General features: G+C 41.2%; 2 protein-coding genes across 7 annotated transcripts in view; both read right to left on the reverse strand.

The window, feature by feature from the left end:
* The window catches only part of LOC109527465 (ETS-related transcription factor Elf-2-like), a 23,521-nt gene extending 14,784 nt beyond the window's left edge, over positions 1–8,737 (reverse strand). For 2 of the 5 annotated variants that reach the window (XM_019889418.1, XM_019889414.1), the window contains exons 1-3: positions 8,382–8,737; positions 1,273–1,440; positions 917–1,160 (exon numbers count right to left, since the gene is read on the reverse strand). In XM_019889418.1, the coding sequence (XP_019744977.1) occupies positions 917–1,160; positions 1,273–1,347 (319 nt within the window). In that variant the 5' untranslated portion in view covers positions 1,348–1,440; positions 8,382–8,737. Of the gene's footprint in view, positions 1–916; positions 1,161–1,272; positions 1,441–4,838; positions 5,593–8,381 lie in introns of those variants that run through there. The other 3 variants (XM_019889417.1, XM_019889416.1, XM_019889415.1) reach the window with 3 other exon arrangements.
* Positions 8,738–11,122: 2,385 nt separating this feature from the next.
* Positions 11,123–21,511, reverse strand: mgarpb (mitochondria localized glutamic acid rich protein b). 2 transcript variants are annotated; one of them, XM_019889039.1, is made up of 6 exons: positions 21,275–21,511; positions 16,801–16,898; positions 15,958–16,030; positions 14,369–14,716; positions 11,850–12,662; positions 11,123–11,526 (listed from the first exon to the last, which is right to left on the reverse strand). In XM_019889039.1, the coding sequence occupies exons 1-6, from the start codon at positions 21,345–21,347 to the stop codon at positions 11,489–11,491; spliced, it is 1,443 nt and encodes a 480-aa protein (XP_019744598.1). In that variant the 5' UTR covers positions 21,348–21,511; the 3' UTR covers positions 11,123–11,488. The 2 variants fall into 2 exon arrangements, with proteins under 2 accessions (XP_019744598.1, XP_019744597.1); XM_019889038.1 differs by having other exon boundaries at positions 14,369–14,722.
* Between the last annotated feature and the right edge of the window lie 650 nt (positions 21,512–22,161).

Here is a 22,161-nt window from a genome sequence, read left to right on the forward strand (position 1 = left end):
GTGTGTGTGTGCGTGCGCAGTAACGGGTCGATCGCGGGAGGTTGGTTGATCGAAAAGTCGATCTTCGGTCCAAAAACTTTGGGCACCCCCGCCCCAGAGTGTTGGAAATGGCTTTGGAACCTTTTCCAGCCTGATAGATTTCAATAACTTTGATTTTAATTTCTTCTTGAATTTCTTCGGATCGTGGCATGATGCATTTGTTTTTGGGAGATCTTGTAGCCTACTTCACTTTGCCTGACAGATTCCATTTATGTGATTTCTTGATTCAACAAATGTGGTGCGAGGGCGTTGCCTGTGAAATTGAACTCAGCTTTCCCAAAACTGTCGTTAGTCACAGTTACTTTATTTATTTATTTATTTATTTATTTTTTAAAAAAAGTTACTTTATGATTTAACAAGGTGGGAGAGGAGGGCAATTACTTTTTCCACATAGGGACAAGTAGTTTTTGATTTTATTTTTTTTTTGTGCCTTAAGAAATTAAATTGGAATTTAGAAACTGCATTTTGTATTTTTGGGGTAGTCTCTGCGTGATATTAAAATTGGTTTGATGAAATGAAACCTTTGTATATGATAAATATGCAAAGAACACAGAAATCAGGAAGGGGGCCAATACTATTTCACAGCAATGTCCTATATGTCACTAATCATGTCCAGTAATTTGATGACAACATGCTTGCATTGACGTGATATATCCAACCCGGGCATTTACATTGCACTCAAATTGGCAGAGCTCTGGCACATATCAGGTTTCGGACACCCCATTAACGTAAAAAACAGACATACGTGTTTTTCACAGGAATGAGTGGATTTGTACATTATACCACAACAACATTGGCACTTAAGTACTAATAGTGTGGCAAGTACTATTTCAGGTGATTTTAAGTTATACTTAACACAGAAGAAGTGATGTCTCACCTGCCCCCCTTTCGGACTCCACATCCTGCTCACTGCTCACTTCCTGCATTATGTACGTTTCGTCACCATACACCACCACCTGGGCTGAGTAACCAGGCTCCTCAGATAAAATGGCACCAGGGACCTCCTCCACAACGACTGTTGGGTAGGTCTCAGCTTCTCTTCCATCATCTACCTCTTCGACTTCACACTCGCCCTCCACTTCACCCTCCATCTCTAGGTCCACATCAAACTCAGTGTCCTGCCGGGACATGTAGCAAGCAAGACGGTCAAAAATATTACACTTAGGAAGACAGTGAGCAAGTTGTTGTTTTGTGTTTCTTTTCTTGTGTGTCTTTTCAACCAACTCAACCAACCTGCTGTGGGTCCTCCACTGCTGTGACATACTCAACCACTGTACCACTGTTGTCAACCAGTACCACTGAGGTCATGATTCATGCTCGTGAGTGACTGGCAGTCACAGCCTGTGACTCCCGACAGCACCTCTGCTTGGTGGCTTCCACCACGGTAGTGAAAGATAAGCCCTGGAAAGAGAAGACAACTTAAACAACATGGATGCCACAGAATGAAATGACGAGAAAAATCATGGCAGCTTTTGCGAAACACATGAATTATCTTAAGTAGGCAAAATAATGCAGTTGCGGCATTCTTTGCAGTTCACAACATGCAGGAGTTTCCTTCCTATTGTTTTTTTTCCAGCAGGAAGTGCCGGTGTGCTATTACGGACCAACTGTACTAGTAGAAAGCATTCCCTAAAAATGACACAGTGGCCTGTTGTAAAACAATGCAGGACTAACTGGAACCATGGCAACGGTGGAAAGACACTCCTAAATTGCGCCATCTTGTGGGATCACAACAAATGACTCTTGACGGTCCAAATATACAGTCAATATTTATGTTTTGCGTTTCAGTAAGACATTGCACCAGTTGATTTTGTTGAGGCAGGAATGATCATTCAATGATAGCGATTTGATGACCGTAACAAAAATATCATTACGATATTGCGGTACAGTATTGGGAAATCTGGTTCACTTTAAAGTACAAATCCACTCCCAATGAAATGAGGGCATTGTGTTAAACAAATAAAAACAGAATAAAATGATTTGAAAATCATGTTCAACCTATATTTTATTGAATACACTACAAAGACAAGATAATTAATGGTCAAACTGATAAACCTTTAGCAAATAATCTTTCACTTTGATTTTTATGGTTGTAACATGTTCCAGAAAAGTTTGGACAAGTTATGTTTACCTCAGTGTTGCATCATCTCTTCTTTTAACAACTTTCAATAAACGTTTGGGAAATGAGGGAACTGTAAGTAACTGTAAGCTTGACGTCGCGACAAAGCTGACTCCCTGCCTCCCGAGTCTCGCACGAAGGGAGCGGAGGGAAAACAAGTACCATATTTTCCGCATTATAAGGCGCACCTGAAAGCATTCAATTTTCTCAAAAGCCAACAGTGCGCCTTATAATCTGATGCGCCTATTTATGCTGTTACAGTCTCTTCCTATCTTTGTCAGAGCTCACAACTACTGTGTGAGCTCTGCGCAGCCATTTTGAAAAAAAAAAAACCCAAAAGCATAGTTAACTACAGACTAAACGAAGGAAGGAGACAAGCAAGACTTCTAAGGATATTTAGCCCCTTGTGGATGTGAGCCCACGAGGTTTGTATCCCTTTTTTGTTGAATCAATTGTCTTCATAACTTTTGTCTTTTATTTATTGTTTTGTAATGCCATTTATATTTATATGTTTCATGTCCGTGTTTGTGAACAGTTCTAACGGGTTGCCAAGGAATAAACCCTGTATTTTTATGGACTTCATGTCGTGCGACATTACATCCTGAGGGAGCTACATATGGATCAATATTCAGACTTCTTAGACGTATTTTAATTGTTCTGTAAAGTGCTTTGTTACAGCTGCAGCTGTTGTCAAAGTGCTATATAAATAAAGCTGTATTGTATTGTATTTCTTTAGCATAGCTCCATCTAGTGGATGCATAATGCAACCGCAGCCAATATTGTAGCTTCTATTCGGGCGCCCTTAATGTGGTGCGCCCGATATATGAAAACAGTTTTTTTTAAAGCCATTCATTGAAGGCGCGCCCCATACTCTGAAGCACCTTATATTACAGAAAATACTGTACTCTGTAACGGCGGCTACTCAGGTTTTTTTTTTTTTTTTTTTTAATATCATCTGAACAATTACTGTGTTGCAGGCAGAACGTGAGCGGTCACTCACTGATTCCCATCTCCGCACAGGGGAGCCACGACCGTATTTTCTGCACTATAAGGTGCACCAAAAAGTCTTCTATTTTCTTAAAAGCTCACAAAGCGCCTTAAAATCCGGGGCGTTTTGTGTATGGTCATTACGGTAATATGTCGACCCCAAAATGGCTCCTTGCTGGCGACATGCTTCCAATGTTATAACTTGCTGTTGGTTCAGTGAACTGTGTCGCTGCTTTATTGAATAAGTTTTTGTTGCAGCTCCGAAAAAAGGAGAGCTGTGTTGTTGTTTTTTTAGAACACACACTTTACAAATGGTTTTCACAGTCTCAACAAATACGGGTACGTCTTTGTCCGTCTCTGTGTCTTCTCTTCTTCCGTTCGACTCGAGAGGTGTTCATGACCGCCTCCGAAAACCGTAAATTAACAATTCCTTCAATCGGACTACTTGCGCGTATGACATGAGCGTGTTACACTCTCAAAGAGGTGTTTTCTTTTTTTTTTTTTAAATTACATTTAGTTGTATTGGTTATAGGTCACATTCATGGTGGAAAACATTTTGAAATTATTCATCTGAGTGTAATTTTTTTGTCTCACAAAAACCTGGCCTTTTACCTGGGTGTACAGATTTTTTGTATCCACTGTATGTTGGAAGACTATGTCCTGCAGCCCAATTCGCAATGGGAGGGGACCATAATCGGGCTCTCGTATATCGCAATACGTCTGGGCAGTCATGGGTTCCTCAATGCACTGTAGCTCCCCAGTGCCGGCAGTACTCAGTGGGCCCAAGACACCACACTCCCACCACCCTGCACCTCACCTGTTTGCCGCCCCACACATGTCCTTTTGTATGCTTGTCTTCAGAAATTTGTTTGTGCGCTTTTTTTGTGCGTCTTCTTCAGAAGGCACTTTCTTCTGAGATGACAGCCATTCAGATCAAGTAGATCCCGTGTGCGCCATACGGTGTAATTGCTGACAGGCTGACCCTCAACTCCTTCAACCACTTCAAAGACGACCTCTGGATATGACGCTAAGCATTTTCGCTCCAACTTTGCTTCATGGAATTTATCCTGTTTACCTGCTGTCTTAGCCTCAAGAAATCTGTCAGGGCTGAGGGGTGGGTCGATTCGCTTTCGGGTCATTTCAGGTCATGGCTACATTTTACAGTGACTTCATATTGAAAAAAAGGTTTATGTGCCGAGAGGTAGATCCTAACATCCTTCTTATCTGGAATATTAAACACACAGAACACAGGTACAAACCAAAACAAACACACGAATAAGAGACCAGTAATTCAGGCTGGACTTGCAGGTTGCATTGATTCAGGTATCATAGAACCTGCTAGACAACTGCAAACAATTGTTCCGACCTCATTTCTCAGCTCAAACAGAATGGTCATATTTTCACAAGTAATTCAGTGAGACACTTGCAGTATAGAACACAAATATCCATTCCTATATTGTCTTCTTGCTCATTTACATTACAAATCATTATTATTATTACTGCGGTATATGTCCAAAGATGCACTCATCTCTCAGTTCCCTTTACCTGTGCCCTTAATGCAAATATAGCATTACTGAAATTTGACAATTCTTCAAGAATCCTCTCGTTCAAGCCAGCTACAGTCTCGAGAATCTTGCTCGCAGGACATCAACATGATTCCAAGGAAAACAGAAAGGACATCATATATACTTACAAGACAGACAAGGCATCATGTATACTCTCCCCCCTTCCCAGAGTGTGTCAGACTTTCCAAACCTTCCTATGTCCACCACACATCCTTCCATCTCCTCACTTTACCGTGTGCATGCAGTTGTGGAAGGAGCAGCTCACAACTCCATATAGCCCTGCCCTCATCACATGACAGGGGTGGAACCAACACACACAGTAACAGTCACATGATTTTTTTTCTTTTTTTAATACAATAGCCCTTTTGTTGCAAGCTACTCGGTCAACTGCCAAAGACACAACGCCCTGCCCTGTGCCCTGCAGTAGAGCCCTCGGCCAATGCTCACAGACATACAATGATGACACAGCAAGCGAACACAAGTGTGACCTCAGCCACCACCTATCTGATACTGTACAGATACGGAATTTCCCAAAGTAATGTCCCCTTCAAGTCATTTTACAAACTGGACTTTTTTCAGCTCTCTTCATTCTATTCATTCAGCACAATAGATTATTTCTATGTTCAAGTCTAACAGACAGCGTATATATGCTGCTCTCAAAGAGGGACTTTTCTCTGAAATTGCATGAAACCAATTTGTAGCATTCCGCTCACTGTCAATTGATGATGTTTCCTTTATCTCCTATGGGGAAATAAGATCCAGCCATCCATTATCTGAACCGCTCTATCCTGACGAGGGTCCCGGGCATGCTGGAGCCTATCCCAGCTGACTTCCGGTAGTAGGTGGGATACACTCTCAACTGGTTGCCAAACAATCACAGAGAGGGGGGGGAAATGAATATTCAATTCATCAAATTATTATTTATTGAAGCGTACTGATGACATACCAGACCAAAAAAAAAAAAAGTTTGATTTCATGTTATAATGTGATAAATTTCACACGATAATGTGATAAGTTACACGTTAAAACATGATAAGTTTGGCCTCCGCATTCAACAGAACAAAATTAAGCAATTCCTTCCAGTTTAGGTCACTGGCGGAGCCCTGTGTATGTAAGTGTGTCTTCTTGTTAAATCTTAAATGTTTTTAAACATGTATTATTTCTTTTTCGGCATTATTTTTTTAAGTATTATAGAAGAGCGGATGGCAAACTCGTCAAAGTTTCATGTGATAACAGCATTTTAAAAGGTGAAACTTATCACAATAAAGCGTGAAAGTTATCACCTAAAAACTTGATAAGTTATCTCGTTATGTGAAAATTATGGTTTTAAAATGTGAAACATCGCATGATTTTACGTGAACAATGATAAGTTTGACTTCCGGTTTAGTCACTAGTCCAAAGTCAAAAGTTCCGGTGTTTAAGAAGATTTAAAAAGAAGACACTCATACCTACAGAGGGCTACTACACCAGTGACCTGAAACAGGAATTGTTTCATTTTGATATGCCGAATGTGGAAGACAAAGTTATCAAGTTTTAATATAATAACTCATCACATTAACACATGAAAATTTTCACGCTACAATGTGAACCTGATCACATTATAACGTGATTTTTTTTTCCCCCCCTCGGGCGGCAGCAATACGTAACTGTTGTCCTAAAATGACGTATCTGAATTTTACATAGCAATGAATTTTAAATTGTGTGTTTCCACATAATACAGAGTTGTAAATGGTCTTATTGTATCCAGTGTAAGAGGGAGAAGGCGCATATTTTAGCTGACTTTTGTTAAAAGACAGAGACTACACCATGGAATGGTCGCCAGTCAATCACAGGACTTAAATAGTGTATATTTATTTCAAAAATATATTTTTTTTACCAATTGTTCCTTCGTAACTAAAGAAGGGGGGTGTTTTGATGACAGACGATACGGTGGGTGAGTGGTTAGCTAATCTTACAATTCTGAATTAGGGGTTTGAATTTGGGTTCTGGCCTCCCCGTGTGGAGTTTGCTTGTTGTTTACATGCTTGTGTAGGTTTCCTACTCTGGTTTCCTCTCACATTCCAAACACAAGATTCTTTGTAGTGCAAAGGAAAAATATCAATTTCTCAATGCATTGCAATACTTCCCCCCACAATTCATTACAGATACCGAATTGCGAATCGAATGGCCACAGTCATATGCAAGTACCTTTGATCTTACGGTTTTGTGGATAACCCGCGGTTTAACGAGATGATACAGACTCAAAAATCAATAATACTAGCATAAAAACACATGCTGGAAGTCACCATCCCGAAGCGGGATATAGAGTTGAAGACAGCAGTTTTACAGTTGTTGAAGTCGGCAAAGAAGTCGGCAAAGAAAGTGTTGATACATGTGCCGGTTGGACTTCCAGAGCAACTAACCCCTACCTAACGATCACTTCTCATTCCATTGAGTAAAGAAACATTAAGTTTACATGTACTTTACTTTTTCAATACAGAGCTGTTGCCAGAGCTGTTGTCATTTGTGCTCCATATGGACAAATAAGTCATGTGCTAATTTGTATTTTCAGGTGTTTTATTGTTGAAAATTTTATGTCCAGAAAACATAAAATCAATCAAAACATCAAGATTCAGAAGAACCAACAGCAGCTGAGCAGAGGCCTAGATGGCATAGGTGAAAAGTGTAGCATGACATACTGGTTGGGTGAAAGATAAGTCGATCATTTTAATACAAATAAGACAGAGCCTTCACTCACTCGTCCAGTTCTTTTGCACCATCCAAAAACACCATACAAAACCCTTTTTTGTCACTCACATTAAAACCCTAACAATCCTGCCAGCAACAAAAAGATGCCAATTCCGATTATGCATATTTACTGATACCGATTTTGCTCTATATACCCAATTTCTATCCCTCTTAGCCTGCTGTGGATCACAGTGGCAGGGCAAGGGAGGGCTCACCGCCGACATACACTAACCTATTAAATGTTGCAAATCATTTTTTAAAAAAATGATTATTTCCAGCAACAAGTTGGACAGCAGCCTTACACAAGAATAATATGACACCAAGAGCTGAAGGTGGAACATAACAGGCCACCGTCTTGCATCACCCAAAGATCATAGCATTTACCATCTAAGACTGCTTTAATTTTTCACTTGGGACAAAATAATTTCAGATTTTTTTAGATATGCTACGTGGGCTTTGCTTGGTTTTGGTCTTCAATGCATTTCTTTTGATATTTGGGGAAAGTGACATCATCTCTCTGATTTCAGTGAATAACCAAGGAAAGACTTTAAAGTCGACTACCCGTTTGACCTAGTGGGGCACTGCTTGTCATTTGTCACAACTAAAGTGGAACAAAACGTAAAAGGGTCGTGGTGGGATGATACCGTTGCCCATCAGCGTTCTTAAATGGCTGTGCTAAGTAAGCAGCTCTTGAACCATTTTTACGTACGTATGCTCAGTTGGCGATTAAATTGACGCTCAATTATAAATAGACACAGCAACGTATTGAATCTGTCGTAGAAAAGCAAAATCTGAACATTGATATAAACATGGCTTTCTAACGTTAGCTAGCAATGTTAGCATCCTCCGAGTAACACTGAGCTGTCAAAACACACATACACACGCACACTTACATATATAAATGACGTGGTTAAAAGTGCAGAATAATAAGGCAGCTCACTTACTGTCAATTTCTCCCTTCTCGTCTCTCTTCTGTGGGTAACGAACTTATTTCCATATAGCGAAACACGTTCAGTGGTCAGCGTTTGGGATCGCGCTTGCTCTGGTAGTGAGCTGAGGGGTCGTTTGTTTGTGGACGAGTCGTAGTCCCGGTTAGCCTTGGCAGTGGTTAGCCAAGAACAAGAGGAAGGGAACAAGCTCCATGTAACACACGGTCAATGTGGGAAAACCGTAACAAACAAATGAGCGATGGATCAGCCTGCGTGACTATTTCCCCTGATGTAGAACCTCTCCCTGTTAGTTCATCGACTCGGTTTGTTCGGGCAAATATACATGGGTGACGTCACACCACAAGCTCATCCGACGTTTGCCTGTTTGCTGACAGTGGTGGAAGGAAGTCACAAATTACAAATATTTCGTTACTATACTGTACATATTTTTTTCGCGGTAGTTGTACTTGTACTTTACGTTCTACTCCTTACATTTTTCAACTTCCGCGGATGACAACGATACATTAATAAAAGACTTTTACGCCTTGGTTGATATTTTAATGATAAGGCGTGACATGGAGCGTGAACAAATGAGGCAATAAAATCAAAATATTACCCTTATATAGCCTAGGTCACTCGGCCGGGGGGGGGGTCGATCGCGGTCGACTAGTAGTCGCGAGGAGTGTAGCGGGAAATGAGGGGGAAAAAGATTTGTGTGTCTGTGTGCATGTTATTAATTATTATATATTTTTGTGTTAGTGTACATTGCACCCTATGCTTCCGATCAGGTTTACGTTCACTAAAAAGTATTTAAAATATAAAATAAAAAAGCAGTTCACCTTTAACCTAGGTGGTGCGTAACCTGCATCACCAGAAGTTGTTAGCGGTCAGCAGTCTTTCAAATGCAATTCACCGATGGCACTGGCAAAGAATGAGAATCTGGAGAGCCAGGAGAACCCAACGGCACACTGGAGAGTCAGGAGAACCAAACGGCATACGTGAGCCGCGATACTGTAGTGATGTTCATGCACTTAACATGCTGTAAAAGTGCATCACATGCCCGTGATGGACATTCCATCAATAGCTTTAGCAGGGAAGCCCAGGCTTTCCTCTCCCCAGCCACTTCTTCCAGCTCTTCCCGGGGAACCCAAGGCGTTCCCAGGCCAGTCGGGAGACGTAGTCTCTCCACCATGTGCCGGGTGGTCCCCGCGGCCTCTTGCCAGTGGGATATGCCCGGACACCTCATCAGGGAGACGTCCAGGAGGCATCCTAATATTACACACTAATTTAAAAATCAATTTACTTCATCTTATGTGGAGAATACAGAGACAGCAGCCTTAGCAGAGAAACGTAGACTTCCCTGTTCACACTCACTTCATCCATCTCTTCCGGGGGATTGCCAAGGCATTACCAGGCCAGCCCGGAGACAAAAGGAGCTTTTCCATTAGCCCCGCACCACACCGAGAAGGCCTCGCCCCGATGTTTGATTTTCCATTAGACGTTTTCTGGACCGAGAGGTTGCAGTGGATCCGCTTCTCAGAACCATCTCAGAGGTGGTGGTAAGCGACGGACATCTGGGGCCGTGTGATGCCATGTCGTCACTGATATTTGATCGGCTGTGAGCGATGCGGCAAGTAACTTCACCACACACACCTATTTCCTGGTATTAGAGATCCGCTGCCGACCGTCACCAATGTCATAAAAATACCCTATATTGTATACAATAAATATAATCGTGTTTGACAACAACGCTGAACCATATTTACGATTTCATATGTATCCATGGGTGCATATTTGATAGTTAATGGTAAAAAAAATAAAAACAAAAAAACAATTGAGCACACTCACCATTTGCTCTCTGGCCTCCATTCGTTTGAATGAGAGGTCTCTCGCAGCAGGCCTCCTCGCCACTCCGGCTCAACCAATTGTGCCGCCACTCTCACCACTTTTCTTTTGCACTTTCTCACAAGGGTTAGCGTAACAGCCGGCAAAATCGCCAAGTGAGAAACAAAAAATATAATTACCAAGTGTGCCTGGTGAAATTATTTGCGATTGGTTGATGAAACACTGACAGGAAGGCCTAATGGGAATGCTCTTGTCGGAACAGGAACGCCCCAGCTGCAGCTGGACGATTCTCAAAGATGGATGGAGTAGCCCACATGGGCCGGCCTGAAATACTGATGGAAAAAGTGATGGACTGACGGACCTTCCGTCACTAAGTCTAATGGAAGGCCTATTTGTTGATATTCATGCAACTGCCTATTTGTTGTATTAAATATTTAAAGATCCAAAGCTCCAAGAGCCAAGTTTTAAGATAGCGGCCCGGTGGCCCGGTAGCATCTTGTTAAGTATCCACCTTGGAATTCCTACACCTCGGTTATTTAGAATAATACACTGCAAATTTTACAACTTCATCAAATCGTCCAACAGGTTTTGTATCTATCAACTCATCTTTACATTGATTGTCAAAAGGGGCTAAAGGGATGGAGTGATTTCCAACTGTTTATTTGTCCAGTTTTTATGTTAGCATACGTGGCATCTTATTTGCTCATCACAAAGATTCAACTTGATCTTGTAGGTCCTCACAACATTTATTAGTAATTATACTCAACAATAAATAAGAACATTCTTAGTATCATTTCGGATGTGCTATTTTTTCTAATGAAAGTGTTTTTCTTTTTCTGCGCAAGACTCAAATTAACATCATGTTCGGATATTCAAAATACATCATGCTGTTGGTAATTCTGGGGGGGGGGTTGTATATAAAAAGAACATCAATGCATTTAGTTAAAAATTGAAAACATTCTATCGGTATAGTGGAAATCTAAGATCTGCTACAAATTTTGTGTCAGAAATAAAAAATGACAACCTAGCACTGCCAATTTAAAGTTTTCTCTCCTGTCTGGTAATCCTAATGGTGACATCTAGTGGACATAAGACGGCACTAAAATTAAACCAACAGGTCAAACACCAACTTACAATATTGATGACAGACTATGGGACATTCATACAACTCAAAAGGACACGTTTGAATAAGAAAAATCAAAACATTTTTGTTTGAATTTTCTTGCTGACCCAGGTTTGACTGACAGTTGGAGTGATGTGAAAGGCACACTGTCAGTTCATGACTGGCTCATCATCACCACTACTGCCTCTGGACCTGTAACGAATAAATAAATACATTTATTGCATATTGTACTGTCGTTTATTTTCAGAGAGCACAAAAATAAATAGCTATATAACTACATGTAAGTTGTTCATTTAAACTCAGCTGAAAATCGAGCTAAATGGCAACTGTAGTTCTAATTTATATAGTCAAACAGTCAAGCGTGCATCATATTTAGACTCTGCAAAACATTGTAATGACTCCTAAATGTTAATTTATATTTCAATGCTACTTATACATACAGTAACCTAGAAGGAATATTGAGTTACTTTGGCATCACACTCAAGACAACCGCCTGTTCGAAAGCATTTGCTTACTTGGTGTTTCTTCAGGTGATGCTGCTTCGCTGCTTTCATTCGTCTCATCTCCAGCATCCTCGAGGATTTCAGATGGCTGATCAGCAGTGGGCATCGTCAGCTGTGCCAGAGAATCGTCGTGGCAGTTGGACTCTGGTTCAGTAGCTGAGAGCGCCTCCATTTCTGACCCATTCTCAGCTTCTGGAGGCTGAGTGGTACCTTCTTCTTCTGAGGCAGCGACCGTCTCCTCTTCTGGAGCTTCAGCTTCTGTAGCATCCTCTCCAAATGTCTCAGTTGTAGGCAGCTCTTCATCCACTGGAGCTTCAGCAGTGATGCTTGCCTCCACAGATGGTGCAGCTTCTTTGGGTGAAGCCTCTTCAAGTGTGTTGTTCTCCACTGGATCTGGATTCTGATCTTCAGCATCCACCCCTCCTGCATTGTCTTCGGTGGGGCCCGAAGTTGCAGCTTTCTCAGAAGGCACTTCCTCCTCTTCTTCTGTCGCTGGAGACAAGGCTGCCTCTGTAGTCTCTTCTGCAGACACTTTCACTTCTGCAACAGCCTCTTCATCACAACTGAGCACCTCTGCGGGGTCCAGTTCCTCTTCATTCGTGACGACAACCGTATCAAGTGAAGATTCTTTAGCAGCAAGAAGATCTTTGGTTCCCTCAAGGGCTTCAGTTTTTATCACTTCCAGCACAGAGTCCAAACGCTTTCCATCGTCTTCTATTTTACGGGCAGCTCTCACCAAATTGGACTCTCCAACAGAAGCTGCTGCAATTTCAACTGTGGACCCGGTCAGTATTTTGACAGCTGTAAGAAGATCTGGCACAGGCTCTGAAGGACAAAAAGTGAACCACTTGAAACTTGAAGCGAAACACCGGGTCAGATGATGAGTTTTTACATACAGTCACGACTAGATCTTTTCAGACAGTTGTTCTCACTTGTGCATATTGAACTCTGTCACGAAGCAGAAATCGGGTGGTACTCATCTTCATGCTTTTTCTGCTTGGCATCTAAGTGGTTTGATGCCACAGTTAGTAGAGCTCGTCTGTTTGATACCCCATACTGTCAAACCTTATTGCAATTGTAATGTCAACGTTGTTATCCTCAAACTATAAACAATGATTTTAATCTAGACAGCAGATCTTTTGAGGCCTGTAACGTGCAATGTCGTATAAGAACCAAAGCCGAGATTTGTGTCTGCGCGTGTGAATGTACTTTAATCTTACATTCTAACTCTTCTAATATGTGAATATATCTAATGTTTGGTTTCTTTGGTTACACCTAAAATTGCCACAGAAAATCGGTTCACTTTAAAAGTCATTGAAAAAGAGATCTCAGGCAGGTATCTTTTGGAAGTAAAAATACTAAAGATTTAACTATTATTTAGGTCCATTGCAGAGGAGCATGAACATGGGACGGATTCCTTATAGAGGGACTAATGCAAATTTGTTGTTTCAATACATGGGATAAAAGTTGCTGGTTCTATCAGGTGTTGGTCGATGACAAAGGGTCAGCGGAAAAGGCCAAGGTATCAACTGAAACAATACTAACACAAAGAAAGGAATTTCTACATGGGCTTCACCACACTGAGGATGAATGCACAGAAGAGGAACTTAAAGCTCTCCTGATTTTAAAGAGGAGGAGTAGACATGTGTAAGATTACGGTTTCGTATTTGCTGCTTGAATGATGCAGCAAAATATATATATTTTTTTGTGGTCAGCGTGGCGTTCCAAATTGTCTGAAGCTGTAAGACAAATTGGTAGATTTTGAGGAAAAAAGCAAAATATGAATGCAGGTTTTCAACTTTGTCTCACAGATAAGACCATAATAATACTCAAGCGTACGCATTTGAGGAAACAAAACAGAATGGGAAGGCCACTAAAAGGAGAGGATGATCGATGGTCTCACTTTTAAAATGAGACAAAGTTGCTGGCAAAGGAATCACACAGACTACCACTTTGACCAGAATCACATTGTTGAACCGTGGCACAAACACAGACTGGAGGTGTATGAAAGGACTAGGTGAGAATTTATTGAGCAGAAAAGTGATCACGTTTGGGAGATAAAAACAAGACTGCTGACCCCAAAAAACACACTGCGGTTCTGACAGTCAAGCACGCATTTAAGTAACAAGTTGGTGCAGGACTGTCATCTCTTGAAGGGCACTAAATTCATTAGACGAAAACAGAAATACTCCACAGTTTGGTTCTTTCATTAATCTCCCAAGTACAATTTCTGTACCAACCCAAAAACCACACAATTATTTACGGACACTCTAAAGTTTAGTGTGTAAATCTGGTTTTCATTACCGTAATAAATGGAAGCCAGACTAAATGCTTTTGTTTTTTTCCCCTTAATCTATGTTGGGGTTCATGGGTTCTTTTTGTGGTGGGAAGCGTGCACACTGAATTTGTCGCCATCTTCTATCAGCAAACCCATAAGGCATCATAGTTTTATGGTGCATTATCCACACAAGGAACAGTCTCTGCCTCAGCGGGAGGACTAGGGAGGAGGGCTTCATCGACTACTTTTGTACCAGCACTCGCAGGCGCCTCTGCCGGGGTCTCCTCTGTGACCTCCACAGGAGTAGGAGCAGCTTCAGCCATGACAGGTGGAGCGTCTTCCAGAATAGGAGCAGCTTCAGCCACTACCGGTGGAGCATCTTCCACGGCACTTGGCATAGCTTCATCCTCAGTGGCAATGATCTCGGAGACCACAGCGACATCTTCTTCAGGTGTTGCGCTCTCAACAACGGGCTCGTCCGTGCTATCCGCCACGGGCTCTGCAGGTGCAGCGACAGATTCTGTGATCACTTCAACAGGCGCCTCGGGCTCGTCGACTGGGGCGGGTTCAGCAGCCGCGTTCACTGGCTCAGCTGATGAAGCTTCAGCTTCAAAGATGAAGAATAGAACAGAATAAGAACTTTCTCTTTTGCATTAGTGAACTAGGGTCAGGAATATTTGATTCTGCGATGTTATGTAACTGTCTGGAGCAATATTGCACCACTCAAACGCTTCCCTTTGTGTGATCACATCATTCTGCACATCACTATTTTATGTCCAGCAGAGGTTATGATCATGTTGGAAATACAACAGACTTCTGTCCCAAGACTGCCTTACAACTGATGTGCAGAATAATTTGTAACAATGTCATTTTGCCTACCCCACCCCAAAATACTGTACTGTTGCATGTAAATAACAGTGACAATTTTGGACCCCCCCCACCCCAAAAAAAGAAAACAAATAAATTATTTCAAACACTATATTTTTAATTTTTCAATATGACTGACTTCAAAAAATCATTTGATCTTTAATATTATTTTAGATGTATTTCTGTAACATACTCTACTACATATGTATTTGTCACGCCTCATTATTTAACACTTGAAACAACAATGACAACAACAACAACGTTGTTGACAATCCTCAGTATGTTTGCATCCAGTTAGTAATGTTCATGACACTCATCTATAGCTTGGGCGTTAGTTGAAAACACATTCCCAAAAAATGTGTGACCTCTCACACAAACATCGTGCAAAAATCATGTCTGACACCAATTAACCACAATAAGATGCCCGATAGTCTCAACAATTATTGGAGAGTAGAATACATAAGAGTGTACAGTATTAAAATATCAATGACGAAACCCTTCACACCTGTCAAGAAGATTGGAAATGAAAATTCAGGTATGTGGATGTTAAAGCTCTTAAGAGATACAATAGATGTTGTTGCTCTCAAAATTCGGTCCAGTATTACATGTCAAAGAGATAACTTTTAAGACCATCATGTCACCTTTAGAAGCTGGTGGTCTGCTTGGAATTCAAATCAAACCCCATCTTTATGACTAAATAATTACCACACTAACAGAGCTGGACAGATATATTGTTTACGTATCTTGTATATCCAATATGATTTTGCTTGACTACATATTGCTCCTTTCGTATTGCGGATTGTTCAGCTGCTTTGAGGCCAAACAGGCATAATTAATTTGAAGACAGTAATTGGGACAGACATGCTATTGAGAATGGTTATTCGAGCATGTTTATTTCGGTGGTGCAGCCAAAACAGAATCAACAGATCGAGTACTCTCTGTTCTTTCTGTGTGGAAATGGGAATGGGAGCTGACCCTTTGCTGTGGAGCCCATGTTGGCCAGTCTGTCCTCATAGCGCTCACTATCACCAAGGACCGTCTTGTAGGCCTGAGAGACAGGGTAAATATGGTACACTTGTTGCATTATAGCAGACAACAAATAATCAGAAACATGTGTTTGGTTCATAGAAATCGCTACATTGGCCATAGGCATGAGTACGAATGGTTGTGTGCCTTTAGGTGTGATGTGATTGACAGGCCATCAGTTCAGAGTGTATCTCACCTCTCAGCCCAATCCCAACAGGATAAACAAAAAGGCAATGAATGGATGGAACTTGTTGCCACAAAGCAAAATGGGCTATCAAGAAAAGAGTTGCAGACTTGTTTGTAGTCCAAAAGTGAGCATGCAGAGAGTTCCATCATCCTCTTTTGACCAACTGTCGTGACGAACCATAAGCAAATATGGTATAAAAAATGTTGGCAATCCATCCTTCCGTCCCGTTTAAAGGGGGGGGGGGGGACATCCTGACAATACTTTGTATGACATTTCAGGAAATGTGCTATCATAAGTAGAAACAGAAATAAATTTGAGGAACACATTTTAAGAAATTAGGTTATGTATACTGTGTGGGAATTGATCGCTTTTGTAGCTAAATACAGTGTTTATTATAGCACCATGTGGCCATCGCACCTGTTTCAGCATTTTTTTTCATGTACAGTATACGCACAGAGTTCACTCAGATTCAGGTTGGTATGTCTAAAAAATGAGTCCAATTCAAATGCAATATGATACCTAAACTCTTCATACGGTTTCTTACCCTTGCCCATGAAAGGACATGTTGGAAATTGCTGCACCCACTAAAAGCCACCAATACTTACATAGACAACTGCAGCAGTGAGGCCTCCTCCGCACACAACAAAGTATGTCATGTTTGTGGAACCACCAGGAACCCCGAAAGCCATGTGCCGCACCGGCGCTGCGGATTGACAAAAAAGGAGCCAAGCACACACGTTGATTATACGCACAATTCTGCTTTATTACAAGTGTGGGTGTCATGCAAAGAGAAGCGGTGATGAAATATTTGGGGGGGAAAAAAAAATCCCAAGTGAAGAGCGACTTTGTGCAAAGGTCAAGTACACGACGATAGCATCAAGGTGTCCCCATTCTTTAATCCTGTTACACAATTGTGGCCCTGCTCATTTAGAGCCGAGGAGACGGAAAGATTTCGCAACAGCCAAGTTAAACACCAAACAATCCCCTAAACGAAACATCCGGCGGACCACACAAGCAATTCGAGCTCATTTTAGATTGGTATCAACAACAACACAGACAAGCGATTTGATTTCATGCAGTCAATTTGTCCCCCAAGGAGGAGCTGCGAAAAGCTTCTTAATGGACTATTGTCACGGTGGAGGACAGGTGAGAGTGTTGTTCTGTCGCTTGTGAAGATCTACCAGTGTTTAGAGGATTGTCAGGGGGTGCATGCAGAGGAGGCCATAAATAAAACCACCCTGCACCCAAAGCACTTTAATCTCATCTCCAGCTCACACACAAACAGTCTTGATACGTGCCTTCAAACACACACTGTACAAACGGTGTATCATAACAAGAATGTCAGTTCCAGTGAATTCTCAAGTCAACTGCATCGGACAGGAAAGAAGCAAACAGTTCAACCCTTGAATGAAAGGGTTGAAGGGCTCAACATTATGTGCAACTGTGTGACCAGTTACTGGTTAGAAAATAAGAGTAATAGTATGGTTAAAGGGGCTCATCGTATGATAGCAACAGTGGGTGGATATTGACAACACAGGCATTGGGCGGATACGTATTGTCTGCGGGTAAGAGTTAAATGAGGAACTGAATTATGTACGGGATGTATGGATGGTACAAATTTGAACTGAGATTCGATCATTTTGAGAACTCTTTCGGAAAAGAAAGCAGAAAGCAGAAAATTGACTTTTTGGTTTTTGACCTCATTCTTGCAAAAGAAACTTGCTTGCTTGGCAACCTAAACAATTGGCGACTGTATCGGAGGTTGGGAAACAGCTTTTGTGATATGATGATATTATTATTGCGTCAGTCAATTTAGCAGCGCCACCAGGCCTTACATTCAGAATCTTTCTTTATCTGTTCAAGTCTTGCATGCCATGGGTTCCACCTCTCCACTTGAACACATACAATGTCGATTCTAAAAAAGGTGCTCAAAGTGCAGTGCAGCAAGAACGGTAACGAGAAAAAACTTGTAGCTTTTTAGGAAGAAGTTAAGAGTCAGTATCTGAATAACGTAACCTATCATAGCCCAGAAGGACTAATTGTTTGATTCCAGGGAAGACGACATGTCTGTTTAGGGACAAAATTAACTCATTCAATCCCAGCCATTTTCACTGGAGCAACCCCCTCAATCCCAGCGTTTTACTGGATTTTGACTGATCTCGCAAGGCCCACAGAATATTTGGTTCTAATGCTATATAAACATGGAGCCTACCAAAATAGAGTTTGGACTCTCTTCTTTCAGCAGAAAAAAAAAATTGTTTCTATCTTTTTCCATTCTTCAGCAATCGGCATTACAAAATGGCCAAGTTTCATGAAAATGGCGATTCCTGGGCAAAATACGGAGAAAAAGAGCTTTTTGTAAAAGCATGCATTTCAAGCACCTGAGGCACCACTGCCACCGACTGGTCGCTTTTTTATGTGATTTACAATGCAAACTGCTTATTCTCATTCACAGATTGCATCAGACCCCCCCCCTCTCTATGATGCAAAAAAAAAAAAAAAAAGACTTAGACGTACAAGTACGTCCTTGGTAGGCGGGGCCTGGTTTTAAAAAGATGTAAAAGTACGTCTTGTGGAATGAAAGAGTAAACATCTTTGCCTTGGCTACTGCATTTTTGGACTTGTAGTTCCTTACTATCAAGAATATAGAGTACAGCATACTGACTGGCTAGTTCAAATAGCTATAAAAACAAATAGAGTATATCCTGAAATCCAAATAAAAGTGCAGTGGGTGGTTAGCACATCTCCCCGAGAGTTTCGGTCCTTCCCTAAAGTGACTTGGGGGATGTTGCAGCACACCCACAACTCTAATGAGTATAAGTGGAAATGGATGGCCTAACCAAACAAAATTTGTCAAGTACGGTAGAACCTTTACGGCTCTTAAATAATAGATTCTGGTTATTTACTTTAATTTGTAAAATAATTTACGACAGGCAGGGGTGTAGTGGGCGTGGTACGTGGGGGTACGCCGTCCACACTTCTCCCGACGCCACATTCAATTTTTATTGAAATGTTTGTTGATCATTGTTCTAATGCGAGTTATGCTTAATAACGTTGGCCTGTGATTATTTTGGAGTAGTAAAACATTAAATTTAATGTTAGTTCAACTGGTGTTGTAGCCTATGATTGATGTTCTGTATGTATATATAGAACATCCCAGAATCGCGTACACCCACTTAAAAAATCCCCACTACACCACTGACGACAGGGATATATATGTATTACATTGTATTTTGGCAAAAAGCTCAGGGGTCGCGGGGGGTGCTGGAGCCTATCCCAGCTGTCTTCTGGCAGTAGGCGGGGGACACCCTGAACCGGTTGCCAGCCAATCGCAGGGCACACAGAGACAAACAACCATCCGCACTCACACTCACACCTCGGGACAATTTCGAGTGTTCAATCAGCCTGCCATGCATGTTTTTGGAATGTGGAAGGAAACCGGAGGACCCGGACAAAACCCACGCAGGCCCGGGGTGAACATGCAAACTCCACACAGGGAGGCCGGAGCTGGAATTGAACCCGGTACCACTGCACTCTCAGCTCGACGCGCTAACCACTGGACCGCCTAAATTATACTACTCCCTATTAATTTATAAAATGTCATAATGTGTCATTTTCTCTGTTCATCTCTGACAAAATGTCACTGTGGACATGACTAAAAGTCCCCAAAGTGTGGTGTAGAAAACCAAAACAAACTGTTGTGTTTTGAATGCTGAGCTGCTGATGCAGGATAGTCCTCCACCCTCTAACACCATGACGCTGCAACACCTTGAAAGGCCAAGTACAAGTTATTTATAAAGGTAATCAGTTAAGCTCACTGGCAAGGTCCAAGCCTGTTAAAATGAACATGCACGCCAGATGAAAGCAGACAAGATGGCACCGGAGGCAGAAGGGACACGTGTGAAGCACCATGTGCTCTCTTGACACGTGTGCCAGATGTCGAGATGGTGAAGGTACACAGCTGCATATGATACAATACCCCCACCCCCATAGAACTTTTGTTCTCAATAATAAGCATTCACCAGTCAATTCTGGAAGATTTACTGGAGCCAAAGTCAGAACTTACTTCATCCGTCCATTTTCTAGCGCTTATCCTTTCGAGATCATGGATAGCCTGGGCCTATTACAGCTGAGTTTGGGCAAAAGGTGGGGTGGACCCTGGACTGGTCGCCAGGCAGTCACAGAATTTTTTTTTTTATTCAGGAAATTGCAAAAACAAAGCAGTCAGAGCAGTTATCCCTGCGGCTGAATTCCACATGCTCAAACCCCAGAGGAAATGATGATTCGGGCAAGGACGCGTGAAAAGACAAAGCACTGTGAAAATAAAAGCCCGGAATCCTCGTCACTTCGCATGCAAAGAGGCGTTCACGTGCAATCATTCCAACTTAAATACATTACAAGCAAATATATGGATTTTACGGTCAGATTCATTCTCCTTTGGTTAACCTGCATAATCCTAGCAAGAGTCAGTAAAAGACAACATTCACAGTGGTTGACCACTGAAAAACTACAATAATAAAGAGTGTAAATAAAAATACAATCAAGAAAAAATAAACTTTTGATGGAGCTATTGTGTTGGGACTCATTCCATATGCAAGTAGCTCATTTGGAGCTGGTGAATGTGTGTGTCTTGCAACAATGTCTTGTAATGGCTTGATAAAAGTTCGAATTAATCTTCAAATGTTGAATTCTTGCGCCTCAAATGACAAACCAAACACAAATGCAATTTTTAATCTTGAAAAACTCTGCATCAAGATTTGTACTCTATTTGCAGTGAGATTTCAAATCCAACGCACGGGACAGAATGTTCCTTTCTACAGGACACTTTCAAAACTGTACAGTATACTGTATGTCTACTATGCATATACCGTCTATATGATCATTAAGTCGATAATTAAGTAGAGGGTTACCATACATTTGCTCATTGCTCAACCAGAATCCCATGTAAAAGTTCCATTACCTGACAAAGAAAACATGAATGTCGGTCAAACAATTCCCCCTCACGTTAAACAAGTGAGAATGCAAAAAGTATGACTTCAGCATTTGGATGACATAAAAACAGACATGAACCTGACTTACCTTTTCTAAATGTCGGTGTGAAGACCCTCTGAGCCACCGGGCCGAGTCTCTGGCAAACCCGTCTACAGAACATTTTGCTCGATAAGCAGCCACCGACAGCTAAACGTCTGAGTCTGAAGCCGAACGCTTTTCAAAACTTCTTTTGAGCCTACCTCTCTCACGCCGTGACTGCTCTTCAGTGTTGATGGCGAGGACGTCACAACATGGTGTGGAAAAAAAACGTCTCACTTGAATGCGCCCTAGCGGCCAGTCGACGAAACAGAAAGGATTTTTGCTTTTGAAATGGATCAAATCGTATTTTTTGTACTTTTAGGTGACTTTAGTAACTAACTAACTAACTAACTCGATAGATAGATAGATAGATAGATAGATAGATAGATAGATAGATAGATAGATAGATAGATAGATAGATAGATAGATAGATAGAAAGAACAATACGAGTCACAATCACAACATTACTATACAGTATATCATATAAAATAAATCCGGACATTAATTTTTTGTTCATAACGGCATATATAATTAATATACTCACACTAACATATGGAATTATCTCTAATGTATCCACGCCATCCATCCATTTTCAACACCACTTATCCTGCTAACCAGTCGATCCCCGTACTATTGTATAGCATATAATTTATATACTAGACACAAAATTAGAAAAACACAAACGTTTTGATCAGAGATGCAAGTAAACTTCCAGATACGTTTTTTTTTAGCCGAATCCGGATCTGCCTTCTTTTTTCCTCTAGCACATCAGGTTTTAATTAAAAATAAATAAATAAATGAACAAATAAATTATTAATAATAATAATAATAATAATAATACAAGTACCGGTAATATTTTTGAATCATGGGTTAGGTTCAGCAATAGGTGGATGTTT

Source organism: Hippocampus comes, unplaced genomic scaffold (assembly GCF_001891065.2).
Source record: "Hippocampus comes isolate QL1 unplaced genomic scaffold, H_comes_QL1_v1.1 scaffold86, whole genome shotgun sequence".
In the NCBI taxonomy this organism is placed as follows: domain Eukaryota; kingdom Metazoa; phylum Chordata; class Actinopteri; order Syngnathiformes; family Syngnathidae; genus Hippocampus; species Hippocampus comes.